The sequence below is a fragment of the Alosa pseudoharengus genome, unplaced genomic scaffold (assembly GCF_046254945.1).
Source record: "Alosa pseudoharengus isolate Yale_2024_CS ecotype anadromous, Long Island Sound unplaced genomic scaffold, YU_APseudo_1.1 YU_APseudo_1.1_scf_16, whole genome shotgun sequence".
NCBI classification, from domain to species: domain Eukaryota; kingdom Metazoa; phylum Chordata; class Actinopteri; order Clupeiformes; family Clupeidae; genus Alosa; species Alosa pseudoharengus.
In genome coordinates, this window is record NW_027468630.1 from 30,265,672 (window position 1) to 30,293,655 (window position 27,984).

Genomic DNA, 27,984 nt, shown 5'->3' on the forward strand with positions numbered 1-27,984 from the left:
TCCTAGTACTTTTTAAATACTCCACCTCAACATTTGCTGTGCAATGCCAACATCAAAATGTTATTGGAGTGGCATATCTATTATTGATAAGACTTAACCCAATCTCTGGCTATCTTCTTGATGCAGGCTCCCATGATTTTGGAACTGTTTCACAATCCAGTTTATGAAGGATGTTCCAAAAGTGTTTGAAGGGATGGGGCATAGGCTGGAACAAACGTTTGCTGTTATTCATACAAATATATGTTTAAGCTAACTGAGTCTATGCACAGGATTTAGTCAATCTAACCTGTGTTAAGTGTCACAAGAGCATACAAAACATACAAACACACTTGAAGATTGCTTTAAAGATATAATATATATTTATTTCAGATCTGAATATTAAAGTCAAAAATACATATTATGATTGAAACATATTTGCACTACATCATAATGCTTAGCATGACGGCCATCACATGTGCAGTAAATGAAATATTAATTTAAATATTAAATAACTGACAAAGTAAATATGTAAACACTAAACTAGTAAGATAATTTGTATTTTATTTTCTTCTATTGCAACACTTCCGATAAAGTGGTTCTGTAACAGTACAAAAAATAGGTATTAGAATATTACTAATTTCAATTTCCAGGTCTCATGGAAATAACACAGTGCTCTTCAAATGTTATTCTGTAGTTTTCTCTGCCGTGATTGCTTGTTCTCTTGGAAAACTGGTCCATGGTCTTACAGCTGTAATGGCTCCTTACTCATACCAAATACTTGGGAAAAAATAAAAGATCTACATCTGAAATAACGGATTACTCCCACTGGCCAGTTGATTCTGAAGGACTGAGCACTGAGCAACAGCTTGTACGTAAGGACATGGGGAGCCCTAAATGTCATTCTCTGTGCAAAAACATTATTGAGAAGAAGCAAATGATGATTCAACTGATGCAAAGCATTCAGTCAGGTCAAAAGTCATCTTCTGCACATTAGGTTGCAGAGTTCTGCATTGATTGCCACTAACACTCAGAAATATGTATGCACACCACCACAGATGTCACTCTGTGATGAGGATGTTCACTGATTTGATTCTAAGGCAAACATCAATGTGAATCTGCTTAAGAACATAACAGTTGACCAAAAGACTAAAGGCTCGATGTCAGCCAAAAAATCCATGCCCTGGAGGGTGTGATATTGTTAAGGCCCCAGTGCAAGACTGAAGGTCGTTAGCATCTGGGAGAGAAGCGGGGGTCGGCAGGTGACTCAGTGAAGGATTTGAGCTCATAGGCAGCACCACTGTCCACTTCCATGGATTTGCGTGAGAACAGGAGCCGGATGTCTCGGTGGAGGTAGATCTTCCCAGATTTAGAACTCTGGAACCTGAGCAGATTGAACACAAAACTTTTGAGGTTTTAGGTGGAAACGAAAACCTGTTACAAAACAACACTACATGACCATCTGTACGTGTGTGTCAGAAAGATAATCTTACCTCAGGTGTACGAGGTAGCGCAGGGTCCGTCCCTGGCTAAGGGGAAGGGATTTCTTGTTGACATGGCCATTGGATTCCCGTTTGACGGGGACGGAGAAGGTCCTCTGCCTGAGGAATGTCTGATGGCCGGCTGGCATCTCTCTCAAGTCATACATCACCACAAACATCTTAACCACAGTCTTGTTTGGGTTAAATAAGGTCTACAAACACAGGAAATATACAAGTGATTAGATTCTCTAAGTGATTAGATTCTCTAAGTGATTAGATTCTCTAATTAATCTCTAATTAATCTTTAATTAGAGAAAATGGGCAACAAGTACATTATTGATACATAGTAAAACCTGACCAAAGGTTAAGGTTATTTATTTCACCATATACCGTACCCTTTCACTAGAGGGCATTCTTTCTTTCTGTCTATTACTTTACAAGGCGAGAAGGCCCTTTGTGTGCTTTGTTCTCAAACGTATGCGAGTATTTATGATGCAACACCATCTAAAGACACCATTTAGCCCTCACGTCATAGAATTACTAGATTAGTCCTTAAAATGAAGAAACTAAATATCAGTTACTGTTCCAAAACACGCCCATGAACATATTAACAGCCTTACCACTTGAATGGTTCCTGATGGAGGCACTCGATAGCCCCTTTTTCCTAGGGACTCCAGGTTTATAACACCCTAAGAAAACAAAAAATCATAGTAATTCATAAAATACGTATAAAATACAAAGTAGCAGCACCTTCTAGTCAAATGGTATGCCATGGATGTCAATGTTCTACATAAAACTGTGGCACCATCTCAGTTGAAATGCTAAGACACAAATGAAATGCTTAGACACATACAGTTGCCGCTCTCCATATAGGTAGAAAGTGCATTGTCGTCCACCACTGTGTAAGAAAGACACATTCACTCACCATATAGGGAGAAGGTGCGTTGTCGTCAGAGACGCTGTAGAAAGACACGTCCACGGGAAAGGTCATGTGGCTGGGGCAGAAGGTTCCACTGGCGCCCACCTCAGCTGTGAAACCCTCTATCGTTCCCAGAGGCTCTAGCCGATAGTTCAATACACACTCCTGTGGCCAAACAGGGGACATGCACATGTAACACACACACACACACACCTTTGTTCTCCATATTTCATCACATTACCCCTGAAAAGCAGTGAAGGGGTGCTTGAAATAATCATGAATGAAGTATAATTAACATGTACATTGCCAATGAGCATATAGTAGAATGCAGCTAGTTATATGCATGTTATTGGCTTCCTACCTCAAAGTTCCCCAGAAGGCTGAGGCTTGCAGGTGGGGCACTAGCACTAAGCAGCTGCTGTAGATGCTCACACTCATCGCCTTCTCTCTTCAAGCAGGCTCTGCACACACACACACACACACACACACACACACACACACACACACACACACACACACACACACACACACACACACACACACACACACACACACACACACACACAGTCAGAACCATAAGGCCAGGATCACACACATATACACATATACACATATACACATATACACATACAATTCAGAAAGTCAGACATACTCGTGCAAAAACATTGCATAAAATGCCCACATGCAATTTATATACCTATGCACACATAGAAACTGGCATCAGCACGCATACAAACAAATACATGTTGACATACACAACTTAAAATTATATTTACTGAATTATCCAAACACTGCATCAAACAGCTAGCCACCTAGCCAACCAGCCATTTTGAATAGCCAGAATCAGGGCATTATGTAAGCTTTGCAATGCTTACTGTAGATGGCAGTGTGCTGAGCGAGGACACACAACACTACTCTGGCTGAATGCAATGAGCACACTGAATGGTAGTTCTGTTAGGGTTACCTTTTGCTAGTTGCCCATGGTTGCGTTTTGCAGCGGATCAATGATGTGTCTAAATCGAAATATCCAGTCTGGCTTTTCCTTTGAGGAACCTGTAGACAATAGATGAAATGTTGGTAGTTGTAATCGATACATTTTATTACACTTGCTAAAATGGTTTTCAGGTGTACTTTTCAATTTCAGTCCCAGTTTCGGTCCATTTCTGAGTTCTATTATGAAACTAGATGTTGCATGAAAGTGAAAAACACCCAAAGGTGCAGACAGGAAGTTGTTAGAAATGTCCTCAGCATTTTATCTAGAGGCAGCTAAACCACAACTGTCATCTATGTAATTGCTAGACTTAGTAGACTAGAGTAGAGCTGATTGTGTACATAACACATCATTTGATGATGGTTGCGATGTGGTAAAACATAATTCTGCACTCCAGTAATCAGATTTCCTGTCCACAAAAATAGACCTAAAGAAGATTATACATATGAGGAAAATAAATGTAAATGAGAAAATAAAATCTTTATTCTTCATTCTTCTTTATTCTATTTCTGACAGACACAATTATATGACATGATATAATGAGCTGTTATCATTGTCCATTTCTTAATATGGCAACCAAGAGAATGATATTGAAATGATGATCAGGCCTACTGAAAAGAAAATCAAGCTGTTTTTTGCTCATAAGAACAGCAGTGTCTGTTTAAAGTATTTCAACAGTTCCAAGCAGAGAGGAGCTCGATCTGAGGCAGCTGAGGAAGAAGTCACCCACCCTTTAGAGAACTCAGACACATCACTCATATGGCAGCAATAAAAACAGAATTAGCCCTCATATATCATATCCTGCAGAGAACTTGAGTTTTGGGGAGTTTTTGTTCCCTCACAGCTTAAACAAGCCCAAGTAATGAGACAGAGCTGATTGTGTGAGGCTTATGAGTTGAGCTCTAAGCTCTGAAGAAGGCTACAAAAGAACAAAGAAAACCACAACTTCAGCTAAACAAAAGCACGGCCCTGCTGGGCCTTGAGAACTTCTCACGCGCAAGAACTCAAGCATATGCCCCCCCAAAAAAGCAGGAAATAGGAGCTTTTCTTGAGGGACGCCACTGGCCCAGACAGGAAGTTAGTCACAGCCTCCAGCCAGATGAGGCAAGCACGAGTCACGTGCCTGAATCAAGCATCAAAACAGGAACTAAATACACACACACACACATCTAATGACTCATTCACACACTTTTATACGCACCACTGCCCTACTGAACTGGACTAAATAATGAAGTTTCCTGGTTGCCATGTGGCCTCTTTATCACTCATCAGTAGGAAACTCGTGCAAGGCCACAGCAGCATGTGTGAACGCTTTTCATCCTTCAGAATTGAGTCCATGGACAAAGGCATTTGTACCATCGATATCAACTCTGAAAACCCAGTGGAGACCATTCTCACATGACCTAAAACTCCAAATAAATGATGGGTGGCCTTCTGAGACTGGCTATTGAACTGAGAAAGTTCACCACAGCCTGTGGTCTGCTGCCAGACTGAACTTACTGGGCTGGATAGCAGAGGCAGGCCTGTGCAGGGGTGGAACGCTTTGGTGGCGGTCCCATCAATAGAGTGGCGATTCTGCTTCTTCCAGTTATTGCATGGCTTCAAGGGAGATGCTGGAGGGTTGGCTCTCTATGAAAAGCAAATGTGTGAAGTCAGACTAAACAGTGATGTGTGTTAATAGCATCACTGCACAAGCATTCAGACTCTTCTAAAAACAACAGTCATATAACAATCAGTTATATATTCATGTCATGAAATACTAAATCAGTACACTGCGTTTGGCCATGAGATAGAAAAGCAAGAATATCTTACCAGAGGACTCCTGGCATCCCCATTGAGGATCCTGTCAGAAGGGGGACTTCGGTCAGGGCTGTGGGCTGAGTGGGTAAGGCTAGTGGCTGTGCAGACTGTGGAGTTTGAAGGGTCCTGATTTTCATCGTGGAGCGGGTCGCTTTTCCCACTGACGGGCGGAGACTCTGTGCCTTTAGGCGGGGTGGTGTCCCTGTCAGTGGTGCTACGGACGTCCTTCTGGGTGGCGTCCCAGCTGGGGGGTCTGTAGGTGCCGTCTCTGGCCGTGGGGCTGTAGGCGGACTCTCTGAGGGGGTGGGCATGGGGGGCATCTGTGTAGGCTGGGCTCTGGGTGTCCCTGAGGGCAAGGCTGTGGATGAGGTCCATCTTGGGGGTGTCAGTGAAGGCAGGGCTGAGGGGAGAGTCTCTCTGGCTGGGCCTTTGGGTGATGTCCCTGAGCACGGGGCTCTGGGGCCGCACTGAGCCCGCGGGTCGGAGGCCGCTCTCTCTCCGAGGACTCGGACTCCGTGCCTCCTTTTTGGCATTTTGTAAACGGTCGGATGCGGGCGGCTCGGGCCATCCCGGTGTGGCTTCAAGTTTCGGACAGGCCGCGCTCGGGGGTCTGCGGGAACAGTCGTGCTCTCTGGCCCCGTTGGGGGCGGGCGTTGGCGCAGGCGGGCCGCAGTAGCCGTTGCTTGGTTCCGGCTGGCCCTTGAGCAGCGCCCCCTGGCGGCAGAGCTTGTAGGTGCAGTGCAGGAGTTGATGGGACTGCTGCAGGCGCTCCTGGATGAGCCGCGAGATGTCCTGCACAGCCTCGCTCAGCGTCGGCCCGTCCGCTGGCTCCGACAGCAGAAGCCGGCGGCAGGAGGCCGGCTTGGAGGCGGGGTTCTGGGGCTTGGGTTCCAATCGGCTGTGGCTCTGCGGGCTGACAGGCGTGTCGAAGAGGGAGGGCCGGCTGCGCTCCTCGGCAGCGCTCTGCTGGGAGGGTGGAGGCGGCTGTGGGGGGGCCTGGGCCAGGCAGCAGGGCGGCTCTTTGGTCTTCTTGAACAGGGTCTCCTGCTCGGGCGCATGGCTCCACATGGACTTGGGCACCTGCGGCGTGGAGGTGCTGAACAGGCCGTCGGGGAGGTGCGGAGCTGTAGGGTCGCAGAAGTTCAGGCGCTGGGCGATGCGAGCAATGACCTCCTGCCTCTCCTGCAGCAGGGAGCCAATCAGAGGGTTGGTCTCGCCGGACAGCGGCCGAGGACTGGGGCCGGGGGTCACCAGAGGGTCGGCCAGCGAGAGGGACTTGAAGGCTCGGACGGGGGACTCCCTGCCAGGAGCCTTGGGGCTCTCGGTCCCGTTGGCACAGGGGCTGTAGCAGTCCAAGGGCCTGGTGTCTGGGGAGCTGCTCAGCTTGGAGTAGAACCACTTGACGGTTTTGTTGGGAGGCACGGCCTCGGGCAGAGGGCATTTGCGAGAGTTCAGGGGGCTCTGAGGCAGGGCGGGGCGGAGGGGGCGCTGGAAGAGGGGCGAGCCCGGCAGGCGAGGGTGAAGGTGGGGGCCCAGAGCCTCGCCCAGCTCGCCGCCACGGACAAGCCGCTCCGTAGGGTCCAGCCCTCTCTTCGTAAAGAGTGGGAGGCCCGAGTGGATGCTACACTTGAGGACTGGGTAGTTGGGCTGGCGGGGCAGGGACTGCACTCGTACTTTGAGCGCCACGCTGTGGGACACGTTGGGGACGGGGAAGGCGTGCTCTGACGGGGTTTCGGAGAAGTTCCACACCAATTCCTCATCTGCTGCACTTATTCTGGTACACAAAAGCAAGAAAGCACAGGTCAGAAACCTCCATTCCTACTGCACCTACAGTCGATTACACCCACGTACACACACATACTGTCTTTCCAGTCACACTGACCTGTAGAGGATGTTCCTGGGGACGATTCCATGGGAGGCGCTCAGCCAGGCGCTCAGCTGGGAGAAAAACACGTAGGAGCGAACGGCCAGCAGGAGAGTCTTCTCCTCGATGAAGCGGTCGCCGCTCCTGCAAGTCAAACAGTCACACATGCTGCATTATGCACAAAGCAAGCGCCCGCAGATGGGCAAAAGCATCAGCCTCAGGGGACGAGGGAAACACTTTCAGTCCATCTCCTCTCACAACAGCATAATTGAAGAGAGCCTGAGTATTGTGGTCTCTTTTACAGTAACCAAATGATTACAGCTATTAAAAGCTGCTAAAATACTAAGGGTGACCAGGCTCCTTTGAAACTCCTAATTAGGCCTTTCTCTTAAAAAAAAAAACCATCTATGCTGCTCAAGACTAAATTTATTTGGAGGTGTGGTTTTTATAGCTGATGTCACTAAGAACACCAGACAGAGGGTCTACAAGTATTCTGACAAGTGTAGCATTACAGTCTCTCAGCAGCAGAGACCAGACGAGGAGAGGAGAGGAGGAGAGGCGACATACTGCCTGGGCACGGGCTGCAGAGTCCATCTCTCCAGCAACAGGGCGTCCTGCTTGATGGCTGGATCGTTGAGGTCCGTGCCATCGGTGGCGAGGCCCTCGTCGCTGTAGCAACAGTCTGGCAGCAGCATGACCTCGATCATGATGGGAATGTTGTTCCTCCACAGGAGCACCACCTCTGAGCGCGTCTTCCTGGCCTGACGACACTGAGGACAGAGAGGGGGCAAAACACAAAGGTCAACACAAGGCCACCCATAGCAACAGTTGTGAGGGACAGTTTTAGGGAGAGGGTCAGCTTTTGGGGTGAGGGTGCACAGCCAACTCCATGAGATGGCATCAAAAACTGAATAAAAAATACAGCTCAAAAATTAAGTCTTTTTCAAAAGTTTATGCTTTTGAGCTTTACCTTAAGAAAGGTCAGGGATCACAACAAATGACAATTGTCCAGCATGCTTACATAATAAACAGAGTGAAACACTGCTCTGTTCCCTATTCTTTGCTGAGGTGGGGGTCGGGTCCTACCTGTGGCAGCTTGTCATTGCATTCATGCTTGGTTGTGACGGGCTGAGCGGACTGTGCTGGGGGGCAGTGGAGGCCCTCTGTGCGACCCTTCACAGAACATTCCGGCGTGCGGCCCTCTGTGATGAGCAGGGTCAGGAACACCAGGAACTCCTCCGCATCATGCTCAAAGAACTCCTCTCCAGCATCTGGGATACCAAGGGGAAGAGACAGAGAGGACCAGGGGAGAGAGGGAGAGGGAGAGAGAGAGAGAGAGAGGGTGGGGGAGAGAACCCAGATGGATGTGGTTAGTGGACATTCCGGAGCGTTACACAACGACCCGACGAGTCCTGAGCTGCAGTGGACCGCCGCTGCCTGGACTGCACGTGGACCTCAAAGCCCTCTCAGCGATATGAGTTAAGCTGATGGACAAGCCACACATTGAAACCCGGAGGGATAGAAACCTCACAATCTGCCTGAATCCAGATCAGCCAACCAAACAGATGCTCACAGAATTGGCATGATTTCTCTCCTCAGCTTTTAACAGGGAGAGGTCCTGAGGGGAAAGGAGAGGAGGGGGATCAAAAATCTAAATACAGAGAGAGTGTGTGTGTGTGTGTGGGAGAGAGAGACCCAGCTGACCGCAAGCTTATCCCACATTTAGAAATCCTCACACGTCCTCTGCAGACTCCAGGGCCATAATTACAGCATTGTTCACAGGCAGACATATCTTAACTGCCGTTCCTCTGCAGTGTCTGTCTGGCTGCCTCTGCTCTCCGCTGTTTCCACAACACCCAGCAGCCTGCCTGCCTCTCTCTCTCTCTCTCTCTCTCTCTAGCTGGCCTCAGAGAAGTCAAAGCTGGTTATCTATCCAAAACAAACAGCCCACTACGTTAGCATCTCGCTCTGGCACACACGCAAGGCCACCTCATAGAATAATTCACATCATCAGTCACATAAACATACGGCATCACCAAATCGACTGCTGCTGATGCTGTCAATAGGTGTTAAGTAAACACAAAGATGTGTCAATCACACTTCATTGAAGAAGGCTTGCAGGTAGACGCAATGCACTGACTGTAGACTAAACCTTGGAGGAAAAAAGCAGAAAAAAGCGTCTAAACTCTCTTAACATGCCAAAGCTATGCCTGATATCAACACACTCGCAGGAACATGCTTGGAATGCACCACAGGCGTAAACTGTTTATGCAGATCTCTTAAGGTAGTGCAGCTAACACCATCTGAAACCTAAGCATTGTAATTAAGACCTTCTCTCCCCAACCCCTCGGGCCACCCTTGTCCAGCGATTCCGTGCCACCCGATACGCCCCACAAGAAGGGTCACGGCTGGCCTCTCAGGGGCATCAGCATGAGTGTGGGCTCTCTGAGGACGCTGCCCCTTATCTAGTTTGGGTCATGGTTGCAGGACTTCATCAGAGCACTGAGGCTCCAACAGGACCACTAGCAGCACAGCTGCCCCAGACAAGTGATAAGAGTGAAGAAAACTAACCGTTTAACCTGCTGTCAATCCCCATCGCTGCGGAGCGGCAATGAGTGCTTCAGAGCTTGGGATGGGGCACAGCTGTGATAAAGCCACTGGTGACGGCACCTGCCTGTCAGCTTCAGAGTGCTGCATTGTTTAGGAGATTAGCACCTGAAATTACATCCCTGTAAGGCTCACCTGTTTTGGTTTCAGGCCTCCAGCAAACAAACTTAGACTGCATTCTCCAGTCCTCTTGGATAAACATCCTTAAGTTCATTTGTGCACAGGAAACGCCTATTCCGTTCCCAGTTTTGTTATACTTAACCTCTACTTAATGCTGCCACCCCCTCCAAGTCAAACACTTTATCCAGTGGCTCAGGAGGTAGAGGAGGCATTGGGCAAGGCTGTAGTTTGGCAGTTCAAGCCCAGCTCTTCCTGACCCTGTCAAAGAGTCCTTGAGCCAGACGCTGAACCCCAAACTGCTCAGGATGAGCAGATTAGCGCTTTTTCTACTCAGGAGTAGAAAAGCGCTATATAAAAGGCAGTCCATTTACCATTTACAGAAATCCAGCCTCGTTGACTGACATACAACACTGGGGTGAAGGTGTCAATTTCAGATGCAGATTAAAGAGCTCTACCCATGGAGAGGAAAAAGCCAAACAGCTGGGTTAACAGCACAATCAATCTAAAAATTCACACACACCCACACACACAGGGGACGAATGAATGACTGCACTTTTCCAGTTCCACCATGCAGCTGATAATTTTAGCCTTTCCACGTCAGTCGTGCGGTTGAGTGGCCGGTTGGTGCCTGCTACCCACGTGAAGCCATCTCTGAAATAATACGGCGCCCTAATGGATGTGATGTGACGTCCCAGTGCTTGTGGCAGAACAGAGGCGGCTTTGGGTGGGGCGGCTCAAACACACAGAGCTATGTGTTAGGCCATTGTGAAGGCAAGCAGGCTGAGAGCGAGTTGATCTGCTTCTGTGGAAGACAAACAGACGCCTCAAAGACAAGGCCTCATCGGGAATACCAACACAACACAAAGCATTTAGTTTGAGGTCATGTCACCACAGCTCAAAATATTTTTCTTGCTTTGTGCCAAGGCTCAGGGTTCACCATTTTTAGACTGCAGTTTTTAGTCTCTCCCTGGCTGGTTTTAATACAGGGCCAGAGGGCTTTGCTGGCGGGTGAGAGAGTGTGCTGCGTGTCTGTGAGCTCCTCTCGGACCGTGAGCTCCCTCTGAAAGGCTCCCACAGAGTGGGCTCCTGTAGGGCTCAAAGCAGCCCTTTATGCTCCACTGTGACGTGCCCTACAGCAGCTGTGGAGGAGGGGGCCAGAGGGATACACGAGGGGGGTGGGGGGGGTCAGGGGCGAGTGGGGATTTGGCAGTACACGTTCAGCCCACTGAGTTGGAGACAAAAACTACAAGGGGGCCCATTTGCAATGCCAGAGAAGGGACTGGCTCTTTCAACGAGACTAGCAGAGCCACCATCAAACAGGACGCACCTGATAGTTTCCGTCTCACGCTGGCAGGGTGAGCTGCCCAGGGCGGTTAGTGTGCTGTGTGCTGAGCTCTGAGGCACCTTCAGAGCTGCTCTGAGTGGGGCAGTGCAGGGGAAGGGCAAGTCCGAGTGCTAAGCAGGTGAAACCCACGCCCAGGCCTCCCCAGGAGCCGGAGCTGCCCAGCACCCAACCTGCAGGCTGATCCGTCAGGAAATCAGCTGCTCACTCTGCTCACGTGGAGACAGCGTGAGTGGAGAGGGGGAAGGGGATGTTGTTTTTCTGCTTTTCCATGCCTGGCTTTGCAGTTCTGGGCAGGGCCATGTTTTGTGTTTAATGCATTATCACCGCTTTTTCTCACCAATTTTACTCTTGTCATCCCTGAGTAGGAGAAATAAACAGAAGCCTGTAAACACTTTCAGCAACAACAACAACAACAACTACAACAACACTCAACACTGCTGTGTGTGCTGCTACAGCTGACATGGAGGATGTTCTTACAGTGTGCTGCCTGACTATTTTTAGCCTTGCGACTTAAAAAAACTCATTTGTGTGTGTGTGTGTGTGTGTTCACTGCACACTTCTCCCTGGCTGAATCCTCCGCACTGGTTCATGATCTGTGGCAGCTGATTGATGGACTGGAGCCAGAGCGGCCCGCCCACAACGCCACGGCCCCTCCTCCTCCTTCTATGTACAGAGCATGTGTGTGTGCCCATGGAATAACGCATATCCATGCATGTGAGAATGTGTGAGTGTGTGCGCCTGTGAGCAGGGGGGGCGCTGTGCCCCTGTCCCAGGCAGAATCAGGCAGTCACGCACATTCTTGCAGGGAACTCCTCCCACGTGCTGAGTGCACGTGGAGCAGCGGCAGCAGTCAACACACAGAGAACATGAGGAGGAGGAGCATGCTGCCAGCTGGAGGAGGAGGAGGAGGGGGAGGAGGAGCAGAACACACAACACACACACTCTAACGACATGCACACTAACGACCCATCCACAGCACAGTTCTGTGCTCTTTGTACCCTTACCCCCCACACACACACACACACACACAGACTCACAAAACACATGGGAAGCCTGAACTAAACTGGGTAAAAGGTAAAGCTTTATCAGAGGGGGGTGAGGGGAGGAAAACAGTGAGGTGCAAAGAGGGAGTGAAAAGAGGAGAGGCACACACTGCACAAAACACACTGCACAAACAAACATCAGCTGGGTAGAGGGGCAGAAACAAGGCACAATAGCCAGACCACTGTGAGGAGGAGGAGGAGGAGGAGGAGGAGGAGGAGGAGGAGGATGGGGGGAAGGGGGAGGAGGAACACGTAAAGGGCAGCATAGGGTCCCTCTACAGCTTTGGATTGGCTGCTGGGCTGCATTCTCCTACAGCACAGCACAGCACAGCACAGCGCCACTACACCAGAGAGACAGTAGAGCGGTGGAAAGCCTTGCCCAGGAACACTGAGCATAGCAGAGCAACAGCAACAGAGTGCAGCCAGAAAGCTGACAAACATGGCATGACGTCATGGACTTGGTCAACTCAGTGCACCCTAAGGGCTTTTCTGAATCATATGAACGGTACCTGACATCTGATGAAATCAAGTCAGATGCATCCACTCCCTTCCAACCAGAACAAAACATTCTTGCGACTAAAGGTCTTGTGTCGTTCATCTGGGCACGTGAGATTGGAGTGATAACACATCTCTGACAAACACACACACACACACACACACACGACCCAGTCTGTTGTCACAACGGAGTCACACCTATGACTCACCACAACACATCTAGATGCACAGTCTGTACGCTAACAGAGAGAGCCGAGCGGAGAGTCTCTCCTCTCATCCTCCAGCAGCATGCGCCACACACTCCTCAGCCCCTCGGACTCTCCGTCTCCGTCCGTCTCGCTCGCTCGCTCTGGCCGTCCTGCAGGCCCTTATGTAAGCGCCGGCTATTTACAGTAGGCATGGCAGGTGGATAGTATTATTAGTGTCATGCCTTTGCAGGGGCCCTGGAGTGCTGCCTTTGGATCAGCTGGCTGGGGCAGCGTGAGGCCAGATCTTCAGAGCCCCACTCCAAGAGCACCGGCGCAGGGGGCAGGCTGGGGGGGGGGGGCAGCAGGTCCACTCGCCCACAGCGCTGCTGACTGGAGGCGTCAAATGAAAACAAGTCAACCCAAAACAAACAGGTGTTGACAGGAGCGGCGCGAGTCAGAGGCCGAGAGGAGAGTGTCTGGTCTGGGGAACTGGTTTGGTCTTGTTCCACCCTCCCCTCATCGCGGTTGATGAGCAGCCCTTCACCTCCAAGGGAAAAAAAAGTGTTTGCCTTGTTGTGTGTGGCTGTGTGTGTGCGTGCTGGCGTGAGTGTTAGTGGGTGTGCATAACCTGCAGAACTGGCAAGGGGAAGCTGGCACTGGGTGAGAACAGAAGCTATCACAATGCCAGCTGAAATCTCAAGATCACGTGCAGTGTTGCTTACACAATACCAGCGTCAGCTTGTGGGGCTGACTGACTTAGGGAAAATATCTAATTGCAATATCTCTGACAGATATTGCAATGAATTTAATTAGTGATATATTTTTGAAAGTGAAGCTTCAGTTCAATGTTCACCATATAATACTTTAAAAATGACCTGAAATACTTGTTTGCTTACTCTTATCTTGTTGGGCAAAACCAGCACTGCTTCTTTGTTTGCAGTACATTCATTGTACTGCTACATGTGGTGCTTGTTCAGATGTTGCTCATTGTGCTGCCTTGGGAGGTAGCAACTGCTCGACGACAGGTATAGCACAGCAGGCTACCTTTGCTTGCACATCACTGGTAAACCCAAAATACTCACAAATAACCTGTGAGCTACACGATTAATGCCAGCCTTGCCGATTTGCTAATTGCAATTTTGATTAAAAAACTATTAATCTTTCAGCACTGCCAGCTTGGATGTACGCTCTCCTTCCCACCAATCTCACATGTTATGTGTGCATGGAACACGGCCTCTCTCTCCCACTATGTCTCTCTTGAACAGATAATGTAGCTCTTGTTTGGCCAGGACCAGGGAGGACATAATGCTGTTGCTGCTTAGGGCACACGGCCATAAGATAAGCTCATTGAATAATCTGCTCTCACAGCAGACACACAATCAGACCCCATTGTTGGGGTTTCTTACACAACTAAATCCATAGATTTGCAGGGCACAGCAATCCACTCGGCGCTAAAGTGACCCATGTCACCAGAAAAACAGAGAGGGAGAGAGAGTCAGAGCAAGACAAAGAGAGGTAGAGATACCAATAGAGAGAGGGGGGGGGGGGGTTCCACAACGCCCTGATAAGAAATCTGCTTGGCAATCAAGCCAAAACAGGAAAAATTATCTAATTGTCCTGTTTATTTGGGATAATCTCATAGCACTTACAGTACAAGCGGGCAGCCCTGCAGTGAATACTGGGAACGCAGGTCAGTGGCAGAGCGCTTACGTACGGCTCATCTAATCTCCCAAAGAGCCTGTGCTCGTTAAAGCTTCATCGGGGGCACGGGATGCTCCATATACGGTTTCCTTCGCCGGTCAGCTCACGGACTCTGGCGGCGGGAGTGTGGCTGCCAGCGTTGCTCACACGGCAGATTCAATTACAGCCATCAACGTCAGCCGCCAGCCAACTGACTTCAATTCTCTCTCTCCCTCCCTCTCCAATCTCTACACTCCCAGGAGTGCAGGGCATTCGAATCCAGTTAGGCCAGATCATACGGTGCCTGTTGCCACAACACAAAGCAATGCATGGAGAGTAATTACAGCAAGCCAAGGGCCACTGGCAGTGAGAAAGACCTCCCTGCAGAGGGCAACCATGGCTTAACCCAGGAAGGGTATTCCAAAGTCAGACCTCACACAGCCTCCATATTGAATGTGGTGAGAATGTAAAAAATAAGTGATTTCAGTATGTGGGCCCATTAATTATGCCTAAATAAGACAGATTCCCTTTTGCTGAGTGTGTTTAGCGGCATGCAGTAGCTCAGTGTTTTTCAACCACTGTGCCGGGGCACACTAGTGGGCCGTGAGAGATCATCAGGTGTGCCGCAGAAAATTACCCAAATGTCACTCACAGGTCCAGAAAAGCAACTGTTGCATCAAAGAATTTATAACCACATGCTCTCATTGATTGTATGATTGCACTGTTTGTGGTATGCAGGCATTGTACAACGGGGGCCCCATATCCAGTATTCACGGAATTATCACATATCCAGTTTATAACAACAATTAAATTAGATATAGTGACCTACAAATGAAACAGAGGGCGCTTGTTTTATTGGGCAGGTCTTGCATAGAAGCCATAATAAGGCCATATCTGTGTATTATTTGAAATTTTAGGCTATGGTATGTTTATTTTTTCTTCACACAGGATGTTAGTGTGCCATGGGACATTTTAAGTGTCAAAAGTGTGCCGTGGCACAAAAAAGGTTGAAAAACACTGCAGTAGCTAACGTAACAGAGGAGCTGTTGACGCAGAATGCCAAGAATGAATTGTGACAGGCCCCTGGAGCAGGACACTGAGGACACGATGGGACAGGGCAGAACTGGACAGAGCTGGACAGGACAGGACAGAGAGGAGAGGTTCACATCTGTGAGCTCATGAGGCTCTTGCATCATTGGTGCCACAGATTATGTGCAACTCCTACATGGAAAAGCTGCTTACGGCCAGCACTGAGATGAATTTAAACAGTGTGTAAAGACCGCCACCCCTCCACCCACACCCCCACACACACACACACACACACACACACACACACACACACACACACACACACACACACGGCTTATCATTCACTGGCCTCATATTTATACAGACCAGGACTCTTACATGGGCACACAGCTCAAACAGATGATTGTGTGATTGCACAGGTCAAAGGTTAACCTAGGGAGCTTGCTTATTAAACCCTCTCTCAGGTGCTGAAGGCAGGATTATTGCTTCATCTGAAAGCACTGTTTATATACCAGCACATCATGATTATTCAGAGCCAAGGACGGGTACTAAGCAATAAGCCAAACTGTCCCTGGCCCACTAACCTACAACTGTTGCTTGTTTCTTTTGTTGACATTTAGAGTCAATATCACTTCTGTCTGTAATGCTCTGATATATACCAATATGCATCTCCCCAAGGACCTCAACTACTGTCCCAATTAGGGCAGAGAGCCGAATTGGGCTCCATCAAAGAGAGCACCCACCCAAGGAGCTGGGGAGGAGAGGGCAGAGTCCAGCTGCGCAGGTGCAGACATGAGGTCCAAATGACCATGACTGTTGCACCCATAGACTGTTCTATACAGTCTATGGTTGCACCAAACACGCTCTTTGCCAGGAGAGTGGGGGAAAAGTGATTCCAAAAGCCAAGTGGAATGCATCAGGCTGCGCTGCCTGTCAGGGAAATGTGCCAGAGGCCCTGCCCTCTGACCTCAGCTGGGCCTGACTTTCCAGGAGACACAGTCACATGAGGACAGGACTCCGGGAGGGGAGGGGAGAGGGGGCGCTGAGAGGTGAAGAGGACGATCCATCCAGAGAAAGGAGAGGAAGAGTGAGGGCCCACAGCTGAGGGCTTCACCATGGACTAAACAACACTCTCTGCCTCTCTTTCACAAACACACAAACCCCATAATACTCCCCGTTCCACCCCGACAGCCACCTCCCCCTACCCAGTTCTCCTGAAAACAACAAAATAGTGAGAAACCCGCAGAGCCTCAATCCTACAGGACAAGCGAGGCAACACGACTCCCTTCTGAGACTGTGTGGGTAAGGGTGGGGGTGCCTGCTTTGGGAGCGGCGCAGTGGAAAGGAGAGGCGGGAGGAGTATTCAGCAGCAGGGCGGTGCCGAGGTGGAAAGGGCCATTACTCATTCAGCACCAAGGAACACCTTGAAAGACGGGACCGAGAGAGGAACTTGGGTCTCAATGGGCCCATTGAGGGCTTCATAAGACCGTCACTGAAGGGTCAATTATCAGCTTGCTGTCAGTTCATCTAGCTGCTTTACTAGATTGTGATGGAAAGCTGTTTTACATTTAGGTCTACTGTTACAAAGAGAGAAAGAAAGGATAGTGAGGAGGGAAGAAGAGGGAGACTGACACACAGTCTCATTTAAAAGCAAGATACTGTCAGAACCAATCACCTTGTCCTTCAAATTCTTTAAATACTGGAAAAGAAAAAGCAAAGCAAAGCTGATAGTTTGAGCAAAACTACCCTGGTGCCCGCTTTTATTGTTACATTTGTTATTTTTAATGCTTCTAAACTGTTGTTTGGCCATGTTATGCCAAGTTTAAGATGGCTGCTTCTTATGCTCTTACAACAGTTGGTTGGCCAAACGATTTAGACATGGACTTGCACAATATAACTAGCTTTATCAAATTCATGAAATGTGTTGAGTAGGATCTTAATAGTAAATTAAAGAAACAGTAAACATCATTCTAGAATCTTTCCAGTCAATCTAAACATTATATAATATAACAAAAAGATAAGTAAATCCTGTGCACTCCATGCTTATTTTTTTCAGGTGTACATTAATTAGCCTAACATCATTTTATAGGACCAGAAAAATATTAGCAATGGCCTCCAAGCCTCCTGCGGAACTACATCCTAGTTCAAATAAAGGCATACTGCATCTGATACTGCACATTTAAACTATGCAGCTGATTAAAATAGGAGGCAAATGGTGCATGCCATGGGCTCAGGCACAGCTCCAGGTGTCAGGAGAGAAGAGCTCTGATTTATGATGCGAAAAAGGTGCATAATGTCTGTGCTCCCTTTGAGGAGAAAAAAAGTCCTTCAATGGTCTTACACCCGCAGCTGAATGAGCTGAATGGGAGAGCAAGCTCTCTGTGGAGCTATCCATTAATTCCTTCCCAGCCATAGTGGTGAAAGTGACTTTGGCCATTAGAACAGCTGCGGGCTGAACAGTGAGCCGTGTTGCCGTTATGCGGTTGGGGTGGAGGAGAAGGGTAAAAGAAAGGCATCATTCACAGCAGAAGAGGGGGAGAGGAAAAGCACACAGAGACATAACAGGGGAGAGCGCTGCCCAACGCCACCCCAGTGTCAGCGGGCTCAACGTCTGCCGCTGCACATTGACGGTGTACCCTTTTAGTGCCACCTGCTCTCTTGGGCTGGCACTGGCACAGCAGCCACGAACGCCCTCCACAGGATTAATGCGCAAAGCGCTGGCCCATCATTTGGGGTAGGCCTACGCCACAGAGGCCAGCGTGACCTACATTACCGAGCGTGGGACAAAGGAGAGCCGAGAGGCAGCTGGAGCCCTGCTCTTTTTAACGGCACACATGACGGAGCGATGCACGCAGAGACATCACCAGCCCGGCTTCCGCTACATTGGCCATCCCAGTAATAAAGGGGTGGAGGGGAGAGAGACGGTGGGGGTGGGGGGGGGGAGCAAGGGGGAGGGCGAGATAGCGATAGAGGTGAATGGCAATGCGGCTCTCGCCTCAGCACAGACAGCAAGGACAAAGAGGCACTGTAGCAGTCTGCCTGCATACCTGCTTACCCCTCCCTCTCGGTGTCCTTTCTTCTACCTCAATATGTCATTCCCCCTCCAGTTCCCTCAGCCCTACATTTCTGCCAGAGATTGTCCGAGGCAGACCGATGACACCTGACTTATTCCGAAGTAAGATGCACACAGTAAAGATAGACATCGATAAGACTCTGTGCATTCATATAGGTACATACAGGTGGACCACATACTACCACTCATTCTCTCTCTTCAGCTGGTACCTCTAATCTTAGCTTTGTCCTGAAGTTCTAATCTTAATCAGGGCTCATCCTCTGACTCCTATGAGCTTGGCTCTTTCAGTCGGCCATTGGACAACAGGACAGATTCACTCTGTGGCCAGAGTATACACCTATATGCTCAATTAACTGCTAAACAGGTTGAATACGAGGCCAACATAAAACCCTCTGGTCGGGGATCTGTTATCCAAAGTGGTTGATGGGAGTGGTGTGTGTGTGTGTTTAGGGGGGGCGGGGGGGTTACCTTGGCAACACACAAAAAATGTTAATGTGTGTGTCGGCTGTCTGGTGTGGTGACAAGAGTCATTTGTGCCCAGTGAGGCTTGGATACTCAGGTTCTGAGTTTCCATGGGAGGGCATGATGACATTGTATGGCAAAGAGTTTATTTAAAGATGAAAGCAGCTTTTCTACAGTCTTTCCACATGTTTCTGTACTTATTACTAACAGATAGGGAAAAAAAGACATATTTTAAAAGGTTAAAATAAAGTTACATCTAGGGTGTGAAGCAGTGTTTAGGACATTAAACTGAAGCTGTAAACCTACTTTTGAGTCAACTGTTTTTCATGAAAGTACAGAGTGAGTTTGCCAAGAGGCTATTTAAAAGAGCCCATTAACTGTGGTAGGAGAGCTGCCTAAAAGTTTCCACCTATTTCCTCCTATCCGTGTTTCCAGGCTAATGCCATCTCATATTGTTAATGTGGCCTGGGCTGACCAGGTCATTTATGTAAAACTCCTAAAGTTTCCCTGTCTTCTGTTTCAGAGCTCTTCCTTTTTCCACTCTTCAGGAAGAGGTTGGGCGGGGGTGGGGGCAGACTTAGAACTCACATAGCAACAGGCCCTGGGATCTGATTGGGGGAGAGCCTCTTGCCACAGACCTGGGTACAGTTTCCTGTGTATGGGCCAGCAGAGGCAGAGAACATAATTCCTCCTTCTGCTCCTGTGAACTCAGCTGCTTCTCTGTACCTCTATTGTGTTTTTAAAAGGCACAGATGCCCCGCAAACCAGTGCAGTAACTCAAAAGGGGAGCAAAACAGAGAGCATTAGGGTTTTTAAAAAAACACATTCTAAAAAAACTGAGAATGTGAGTTAGTTGTGAGAATGTAGAAAGTAGCTGAGATCCCACCGTCCCTTCTGAGAACACTTAGCTAAAGCTTTTTATCATCCACATGAAGTTCATTAACTGTTATCTTATGCAAGGCTGCTAAACAGCTTAGGGGTCCACAGAACACCGTTTACATAATTAAACTGCATTGTGGTTTGAGGGATTGCTGTCTGCCAGAGTCTGCAAAAGGTTCCTCAATAGCCACATGCACTTCCAGACCAGCCCATGAGTGACACTGAACGAATCTGATGTGAGAATGATCAAAAGAGGCTTCATCTTGAAATTTGGGATCGGTTTCCTTTCTTAAACTAACCCTGATTTCTACCAAAGGCTAACTCAGGATTTGTAATCATATGATTTGGCATGCCCTTCATAACAACTGGGGAGTTAATTTTTTTTAAGGAGTAGAGGAAATAATAGCCCACTTTGCCAGCAATTCAACAATGCTGCTTGAGACAGGCGGTGGACATAGGGACTTTGGAGTGAGGGAAGACAGCAACACAGACAGCCTGGATCAGTGTGGATCATGTCATTCTCTCTGCCATAACAGGATAAGAGAGGACATGGGAGCAGACTGACAGCTCAGACAAAGGCTCCATATTTCAGGGCCTGCTGAGAGGCTGTGGCTTGGGTGTGGGAACCTTGGAGGGGTGGCCACCTCTGCCCAAGCCCACTGTGGGGCTTTGGTTTCCATCCCCTTCATGATGCTCTTCCCTCTTTTCACATTGTTCCACGTCTTAAGCTGCGACCTTTTCCTTGCACCATCGCCTCCCAATTATGCTAAACCCACTTTTATCAGAAACAAGTGCAGTGGATTGCATCATTCTTCCACCTACTCAGTGCGCTATTCTGTCTCTAAGCGCGTAGTGTTTGGGCAAACATCACCTCAACTGTTCCTCACAGGAGGTCAGACAGCCTCCATAAGTGTCATAGAAACCTCTGCTTATTGACACCAAAATTTCCCCTTGACCAACAACAAAGAATGGTAAGAAGAAGAAAAAAGAACTTCCTTCCCTCGTCCCCTGGGCTGGTCCAGCACTGCACTTCTCACTTCAGCAAACTGAACCCATTCACTTCATGCCCTGGGAGATCAGCCACTGCAAATTCAATCTGTCCAGAGGGACTGTACATTTCACTTGGCCGGCCCAAAGTCCGGCCATGCTGGAGAATCCTATTTATTGTAACACTAATGCTCATTACATAACTTGCAATCCAGCTCCCTGGTGCAAGGCAGTAATCCTCCCACTGTTCGGCCAGTTTGGTGTGTCCCAGCTGAGGTGGAACACAAAGACCTGAGAGGGGAACTAGGGGATGAAAGGGCAGTCAAGGATCAGAGGGTCCAGGAAGTTGGTCAAGCCTGGCGCAAGACATGGAATGGAGCATGGATGATCCATCAAGATCCATCTGAGTCATCTGATTTGATCCATTGGACCAGTTTAGGTAATGGAATAAAGCCCGTTCCCCTGTGCAATTACCGACAGCTCGAACAAAGTTGATTGCAACACTGAGCAAGAGAGGATAAAGAGATTTGTGTGAAACATGAGTACGTGTCTAAGCAGGGGGCCGCAGATTTGGGGCGTGTTGGGGCATTTGACCGGTCAGGGGGACCTGCTGTGCACTGCCTTTGCTCAGAAGTGGGGACGGCTAGTGATAAGCCACCTGTTCCCATGCTGCACAATCAGCAATTTCCAAGGCTTGGTCAGCTGGGTCTGTCTGCCCCTAGCAGGGTAATCATCCACACTGTTGCCAAAATAATCACATTCAGCACTCTCTCCCCGTCTTTCCTTCCAGGCCCCCACTCCATTTCTTCTGCTGTTTGTTTGTTTAACAGGGACATCTTTTGTGACTTTGTAGACATGAGTCAGGCCATTTCAATAGGGCTCAAAAGAGCATCTGTGAAATCAGTGACATGCAATAGCAAACGCCAAAAGTGCATTGGTTCTGTCAGCGTATCAGCTGCAATAAGTGACAGTTGACCTTTATTCTGGCAGGAGAGCTCACACTGAAGATACCTTACCACAGATCTAAGAGGGGTCAGCACCAAACCACAAACACTCTCAAAGAGCCCTTTTCTCACAGCTTCTTTGGTGGCATGCAATTCAAATCCTTGTGAACTTTAAAAGGACAAGTAACATTCACAACAAGATGCCCACATGATGCAGTGTCAAAGATGTGAAAAGAAAAAAGATGTGAAGGAAACAGGCACACACTCAATGCTAATGTCAGTGTTAAGGCCAACACATCTCATGAATGAATCCTCACCAAAATTAACTCAAAGAGTAATGATTTGTAATCTACAAATGGTTGGTGTAGTAGTCTTGATCGCTTAAGATTCTGTCAAACAATAAAAGCATGTTGTATGCAGAATCAATTTAAGAGATCAAAATGATTCAAGTTCCCATGAATCAACAGAAGTCACAAGATAACAAGTGTTTTTCACATTCATACTTTTCTGAGCGCTATACATCATGACGCTGTCATATCAGTATCAGCCTAACCTTTCAGTGACAGACAGGAATGGTTTCCAGCTTAAATGCTGAATCCTAAGGTTAAATGTGGATCCCTGTAGGTGCTCCTTAACTAAAGCTATAAGTGCACCATGCAAAGACATGAAAACATGCAAATGGTTCATCTTGTACTGCACATGGTCAGCTGGCTTGAACACAGTTTAACTATGTTTTTTTGTGGACGTCACAAAGGTCAACTGTTTGAGGACAGCTGTAAACAAAAGTAGAATTTTATCAAACAGTGACCTTTTCCTGTGTTGCTGTGTAAGAGCTAAAGTTAATCCATCAGCCATGGTAATTTGCTACAACTGCAAGGCAATTCAGAGCTGACTTGAAAGGTGACAGAGAACGCCAATGCCCTCGGGCTCTGTCTAAAACGTACACACAGCTGAGACTGAGATGCTATCTGGGGTGGCATGTTGTGCTCAAACAAGAGACTGTGGACTTATGTAACACTAGGCATGTGCCTGAAGAATGCTGGGGGTCCACTGACACCTCATCTGCAACACTGTTTACTGCATACAGGTCTGGCAGTCACATGTTAAGGTCATCCAATTATACACAATTAGCAGTCTAGGGCTGCATTATATTTGGGGAAAATATCTAAATTAATTGTGATTTTTCTGACAGATATTGCAATTGTGATTTTGCAATGTGTACGGTAATTTTCGATTTTTGAATGTCAATTAATTAATTCAGTTGAATATTCCAAATGTCTCTTTAATTTGTGCTACCCCTGATTGGTGAGCACACCCAGCGCACAAGAAGCACAGCACCTCTGACCGACTGTGAAGCTCACCAATCAGAATTTCTGTGCCCCTCATGCACTACGCACACCCACCAAACAGAAGTGGCACAGTCAAGGAGGCTGAAATGCATATAAAATTATGAAATGTGACAAAATTGACTATGCATGATTATTTGTAGCTTTTGCGATTAGGTAATTGTGTTGGTTCATATTGCAATTATGACAGTGATAACTGTACCGATTACTACTACAGCAATCGTCGCTTAAACAAAAGTGACCCAACTGTGCTTCACAAAGCTTCAGATCTAATCAAAAGTAGAGTGTGGTATGTGGGCTGAAGAGTGCTCAACTCAGCTGATATCACAACTCATGAAAGCCGACAGTTCCTTATTCAGATACATCCAATGCTATCTCCTGTACCACTGAGAGACCAGTCAGGAAAAAAAAAACACATCTCTTGAGTAAAAAGTCCTCATGATTTACACTCCTCCATTAGAGGCCCTCATCATATACAATCTTGAAGAAGATGAATTCAAAGAACTGGGCAACTCAATTTAACATCTCAAAGTTTTTTTCAATTTAACATCTCAAAGGTTATGCTAATGTAGGGAGTTGAAAAGGAACCATCTGAAACCAAAAGTGCAAATTCAACTCATTCCGCTGAAAAAAATCAAGTTCCCATTTGCCAAAAACACTTAGGCTACTGCTAAATATATCTAGGCTAAATTGCAAAAGACTTTTTATTTTTCAGTTGCAAACAGAACATTGCAAAATGTTTCCCAAAGCCAACCGTTTATACATACAAAAATTGTGCACGCTAAAGATTGCACATGAAAGTAATTTCACTGAAAACAGTCATGCAAAGGGCAGAAATATTTTCAGACAAAAAAAGCAACTCAGTGGCCTTTTTCTATTTCTATTTGTGCCCCTCTGGGCTGGCAGGGCTGCTGAGCTCCTACCGGTGGCACCATGGCCGTGTGCTCGTCAGTTTGTTGGCACACTGGGCCAGGGTGAGGTGCTGAGACGCTGCGGGCCCAGATGGCCTCTCCTCCACCCAGGGCCATGTTTGCACACATATTCACATAGTGACCGCACCAAGCTGCAGGGGCTTCACGGCACGACCACGACCACACAGGAAGTGATATCATCATCCTGACAGTTTCTAGGGAGAGAGGCACGTGCGGTTAAGGCGGGCAGGAAGGGGGGCAGCATGACAACAGGCCCCTGTTCATTATGTAAAAACAACACTGGGAAGACTCAGAGATGGGGCTCTGTGACTTATGCAGAAACTGCTTCCCCCTGTTCTCATGGTCCAGACCACTGGTACCGCCCAGTACATGAGCATCTGATAATGAGCCTAATTACCTTGTGCTGGGGGGGGGGGGGGTCCCTGTGACAACCTGTTACAACCACAACAGGAAACAGACAAATAACACAATAACTAAACAAAGAGAAAGCCTGACACCTTTTTTTCCTCTCACACAGTCTTTTGTTTTCATTAACAGCTTACTGCTGCTACACAGGCAGGTTTTGCTGCCTCCAAAACTATGAGTAACAATGACATCATCTGTTTAACTGGGAACCTCCTCTCTCTCTCACACACACACACACACACAATTTATCTTTCTTGCTGATGACAAAAGCATGTCTTCACGTGGCCCCCTAAGATCAAGTGTAACCATTGACACACACTTCTACAGTATGTCTAGTCTGTCCTAGCCTATATGACAAAGGATGCATGATCACTACACAACTGGAGCCATTGTATTTAAGAGCTAGTGAACTAAGAATGTACAACTTGTTTCTAATTGTCACGAGTAACAAGGCCTTTGTCAAATGTGAGGAAAAACACATCTGACAAGATAATAACACCCCTGAGACTCATTGAAAAACAAGTACAATGCTGATTGTATGTTAGCCTAAGGCAAAACCTAGCAAAAATGTTTTCACACCAAGGTAACATAAAAAAGTCAAATGACCATACTTTTCACATTGAAACCTGATAGCCTATAAGAGCGACACAGTCATAAGAAAGGGAGCCATGTGCCCATTCTTGTTCCAGGTGTGGGACAATGAATCTCCATCTGGATCTCTTGAATCTGTAGGACCTATACAAACTACAGTTTGTTTTTGGTTTCACACATACCTTACGTAGGGAGGGGGAAACAAACTACAGGCCCCGGACCTGTGCCAAATTAGTGTGAAACTGCATGGGCCCCAAGTTGGCCAGTGCTCTCTCCACAGCTTGTGAACAACAACACTGCACTGTGAGCTCCACGGTCCATCAGCACACGAGTACAGAGGGACCTTGGAAGAGCACAGCCTGCTATTTCCATCAGAGGAACAGTACCGTGTGTTCCAAATAACAATAGCACCAAGAAGCATGTCATATGGGATCTGTTCCAGAGAGCGCCTCATTTTTCCTTCTCACTCTCTTTTACTGCAATCACGTCTTATTATTAGCACTGTGAAATAGAACCGACAGGATCTAATCTTGGGGGTAGTGAGACAGACAGGGACTGATTCTAAACTCTAGGCTCAGGGCTAGCACTTTGTTTGGCTAGGGCAAAAAACACATGGCAATGTTGCCTAGTAAGGCAATGCAGTTTAATGCTGTGGTAGAGTGCAGGATAGCTATGACTAGAGCATGGGGGTTCAGCCACTGGCCACTATTCTGAGCTGAAGACAACTGAATCCTGCCTTATTCTTTATGGTCAGACATACCATCACACCATCAAACATTCACTTATAGGCTAGCCTACTGTAGAAGATAAACAAACATAAGGGGAAAAATACATTAGAGGTAATGTATGTGTATGTTTAGGACAATATGTTCATAGATTAACACAGGGATATAAAAACAGAAATTTACATACAGCCTATAAAAGTAAACATTCCAGTCCAAAGACTGGAGCTGTTTACTGATTGCTTCACATCACTAATTCAATCACGGGTTACAGAGGCCAATCAGCAATGTTATTTTTCCAGGACAAATCATTGAAAATGTTCCAATCCTGCACTCCACAATCTATATTAAATACATTGCAACTGAAGGGTAAATCAGCACAACTGACAACATATAGGATGTTTTTTATTATCTTGTTATGCTCTTAAAAATATTTTAGCTAAATTTCATGATTTAGGCCTACTCGCAGAGTTTACTTGACTATAGCCTAATCGGGGAATAGGAGATCAGTTCTCGCACTAAACCATTCCAATTAGAACAACGGACTGAACAAAACAAAAGCACACAGTAGGCTACATAGCAGCACCCTCTCCGATACGTGTACAGTAGACTAAAAGGCACACAGGCAGTTCAGTTGTTCAGTGGGGTCGCTGTGTAGCAAGAAAAAAACAGGACGCTTTGTTCCTTAAATTCGTTTAGAGAACAATTGAATTTAGGCTATATGTTTTCATTGGAGAGAATATACATCCATCATATGTTTTCATGTTATCAGTCGGCTACTCGAGAGTACTTGTCAGGTGCCATTGACTTATTTGGAACAAAGGCTTTCTATGGACATGTAAGCTTACCCATATGTGTAGTTAACCAGCTGTTACATCATATATGCCCTTAGAGTGAAGGCATCTTGTTTGGATGCAAACATTTTCCGAACAAGCGTTTAAAATAGTGTGTCCAATGTCACTCAGTGTCCCTCTTACAAATGGTTAGTTATGTCAGTTCAATCATGTTTTCATAGAAATGTGTTTAAAAAAATAAGTACTAACCTCGATCGGGTTTCATCTTCGCCAGCTTGACGTTTAACAGGAATTCCAAGAGCTTCACTCTTCTTTTGCAGAATGGCAGTTCTCTTCTCTTGTCTGCCAAACTTGAGCTTGCTATTTAATAACCTGCTTTGGTGGCACAGGTAGTAAGCGTTTGTCCAGACTTGTTGACAGAAGTAACTAGGATAGTTGGCTAACTAACTATCTAGCTAACCAACTGGTGCAAAGTAACGTTAATTGCAGCTAACGTTACTGTCCCTCTCACCAACAACGCAACGATGTTTCCCCAATAAACGCAAACTACTCCATCAATTCTTTTGGAAATTGATGGCTAGCTAGCAGACAAACATCCCAAGAAGAAAGACATTTGCTACTCAGGTTTGTAACTGTTTGGAAAACTACGACGCTGACCAAGTAGCTAGCCTAGCTGCTAGCTACTGTCTGCACCATAAACAGATACATCTTTTGGCAGCCGTTTCATTCCGCTATTCGCCCCCGAAACCCAAACTGCAAGGCTTTCCCTAGCCTGCGACGCAACTAACAGACATGAAATCCAACTAAAGAGAGAGACATTTGAAGATGACCCCTCGAACCATCCCAAACCCCAAGCACAGGTAGAGCAAGCGGTTCAGCTCGCTATTCCGACTGCGCCTTCGAATGCAAACCCTTTCTCAACGGATCATTGTCTCCAAGATGAGACGATAACGCTATGTTACAACGACAATGCGCAAACACCTTCTCCATCTAACAGCAATATCATAGCTTTAGTACTACTGTCTTCTTTGTTATACCTCACCAAACGCTAATCTCCCTTTTAGACAGCTGTCTAGCTCGGGATGTAGCAACTGACGCAGCTCTCAAGTTTTACCAGCGCAATGAGACTGTCTACCGAAGCTCGCAAGTCATGATACTTCAGATGACGTCAAATACCCGAACTTGTCTAAATCCCTCTCGATACTGACTACGAAGCCCGCGAGCAATAGTTTGCTGGACACGCTTCATCACAAGGCTTGTCTTTGTCACAAATTCGTGGCTTTGCTTCTGCTGCCCCTAACTGCTTGTCAA

General features: G+C 47.3%; 1 protein-coding gene across 1 annotated transcript; it reads right to left on the minus strand.

The window, feature by feature from the left end:
- Positions 1-336: 336 nt before the first annotated feature.
- atosa (atos homolog A) lies at positions 337-27,981 on the minus strand. The gene is made up of 12 exons (XM_076287688.1): positions 26,923-27,981; positions 8,118-8,302; positions 7,599-7,801; positions 7,050-7,175; positions 5,180-6,941; positions 4,868-4,996; positions 3,341-3,429; positions 2,738-2,837; positions 2,383-2,541; positions 2,078-2,146; positions 1,470-1,669; positions 337-1,360 (listed from the first exon to the last, which is right to left on the minus strand). The coding sequence occupies exons 1-12, from the start codon at positions 26,936-26,938 to the stop codon at positions 1,207-1,209; spliced, it is 3,192 nt and encodes a 1,063-aa protein (XP_076143803.1). The 5' UTR covers positions 26,939-27,981; the 3' UTR covers positions 337-1,206.
- Between the last annotated feature and the right edge of the window lie 3 nt (positions 27,982-27,984).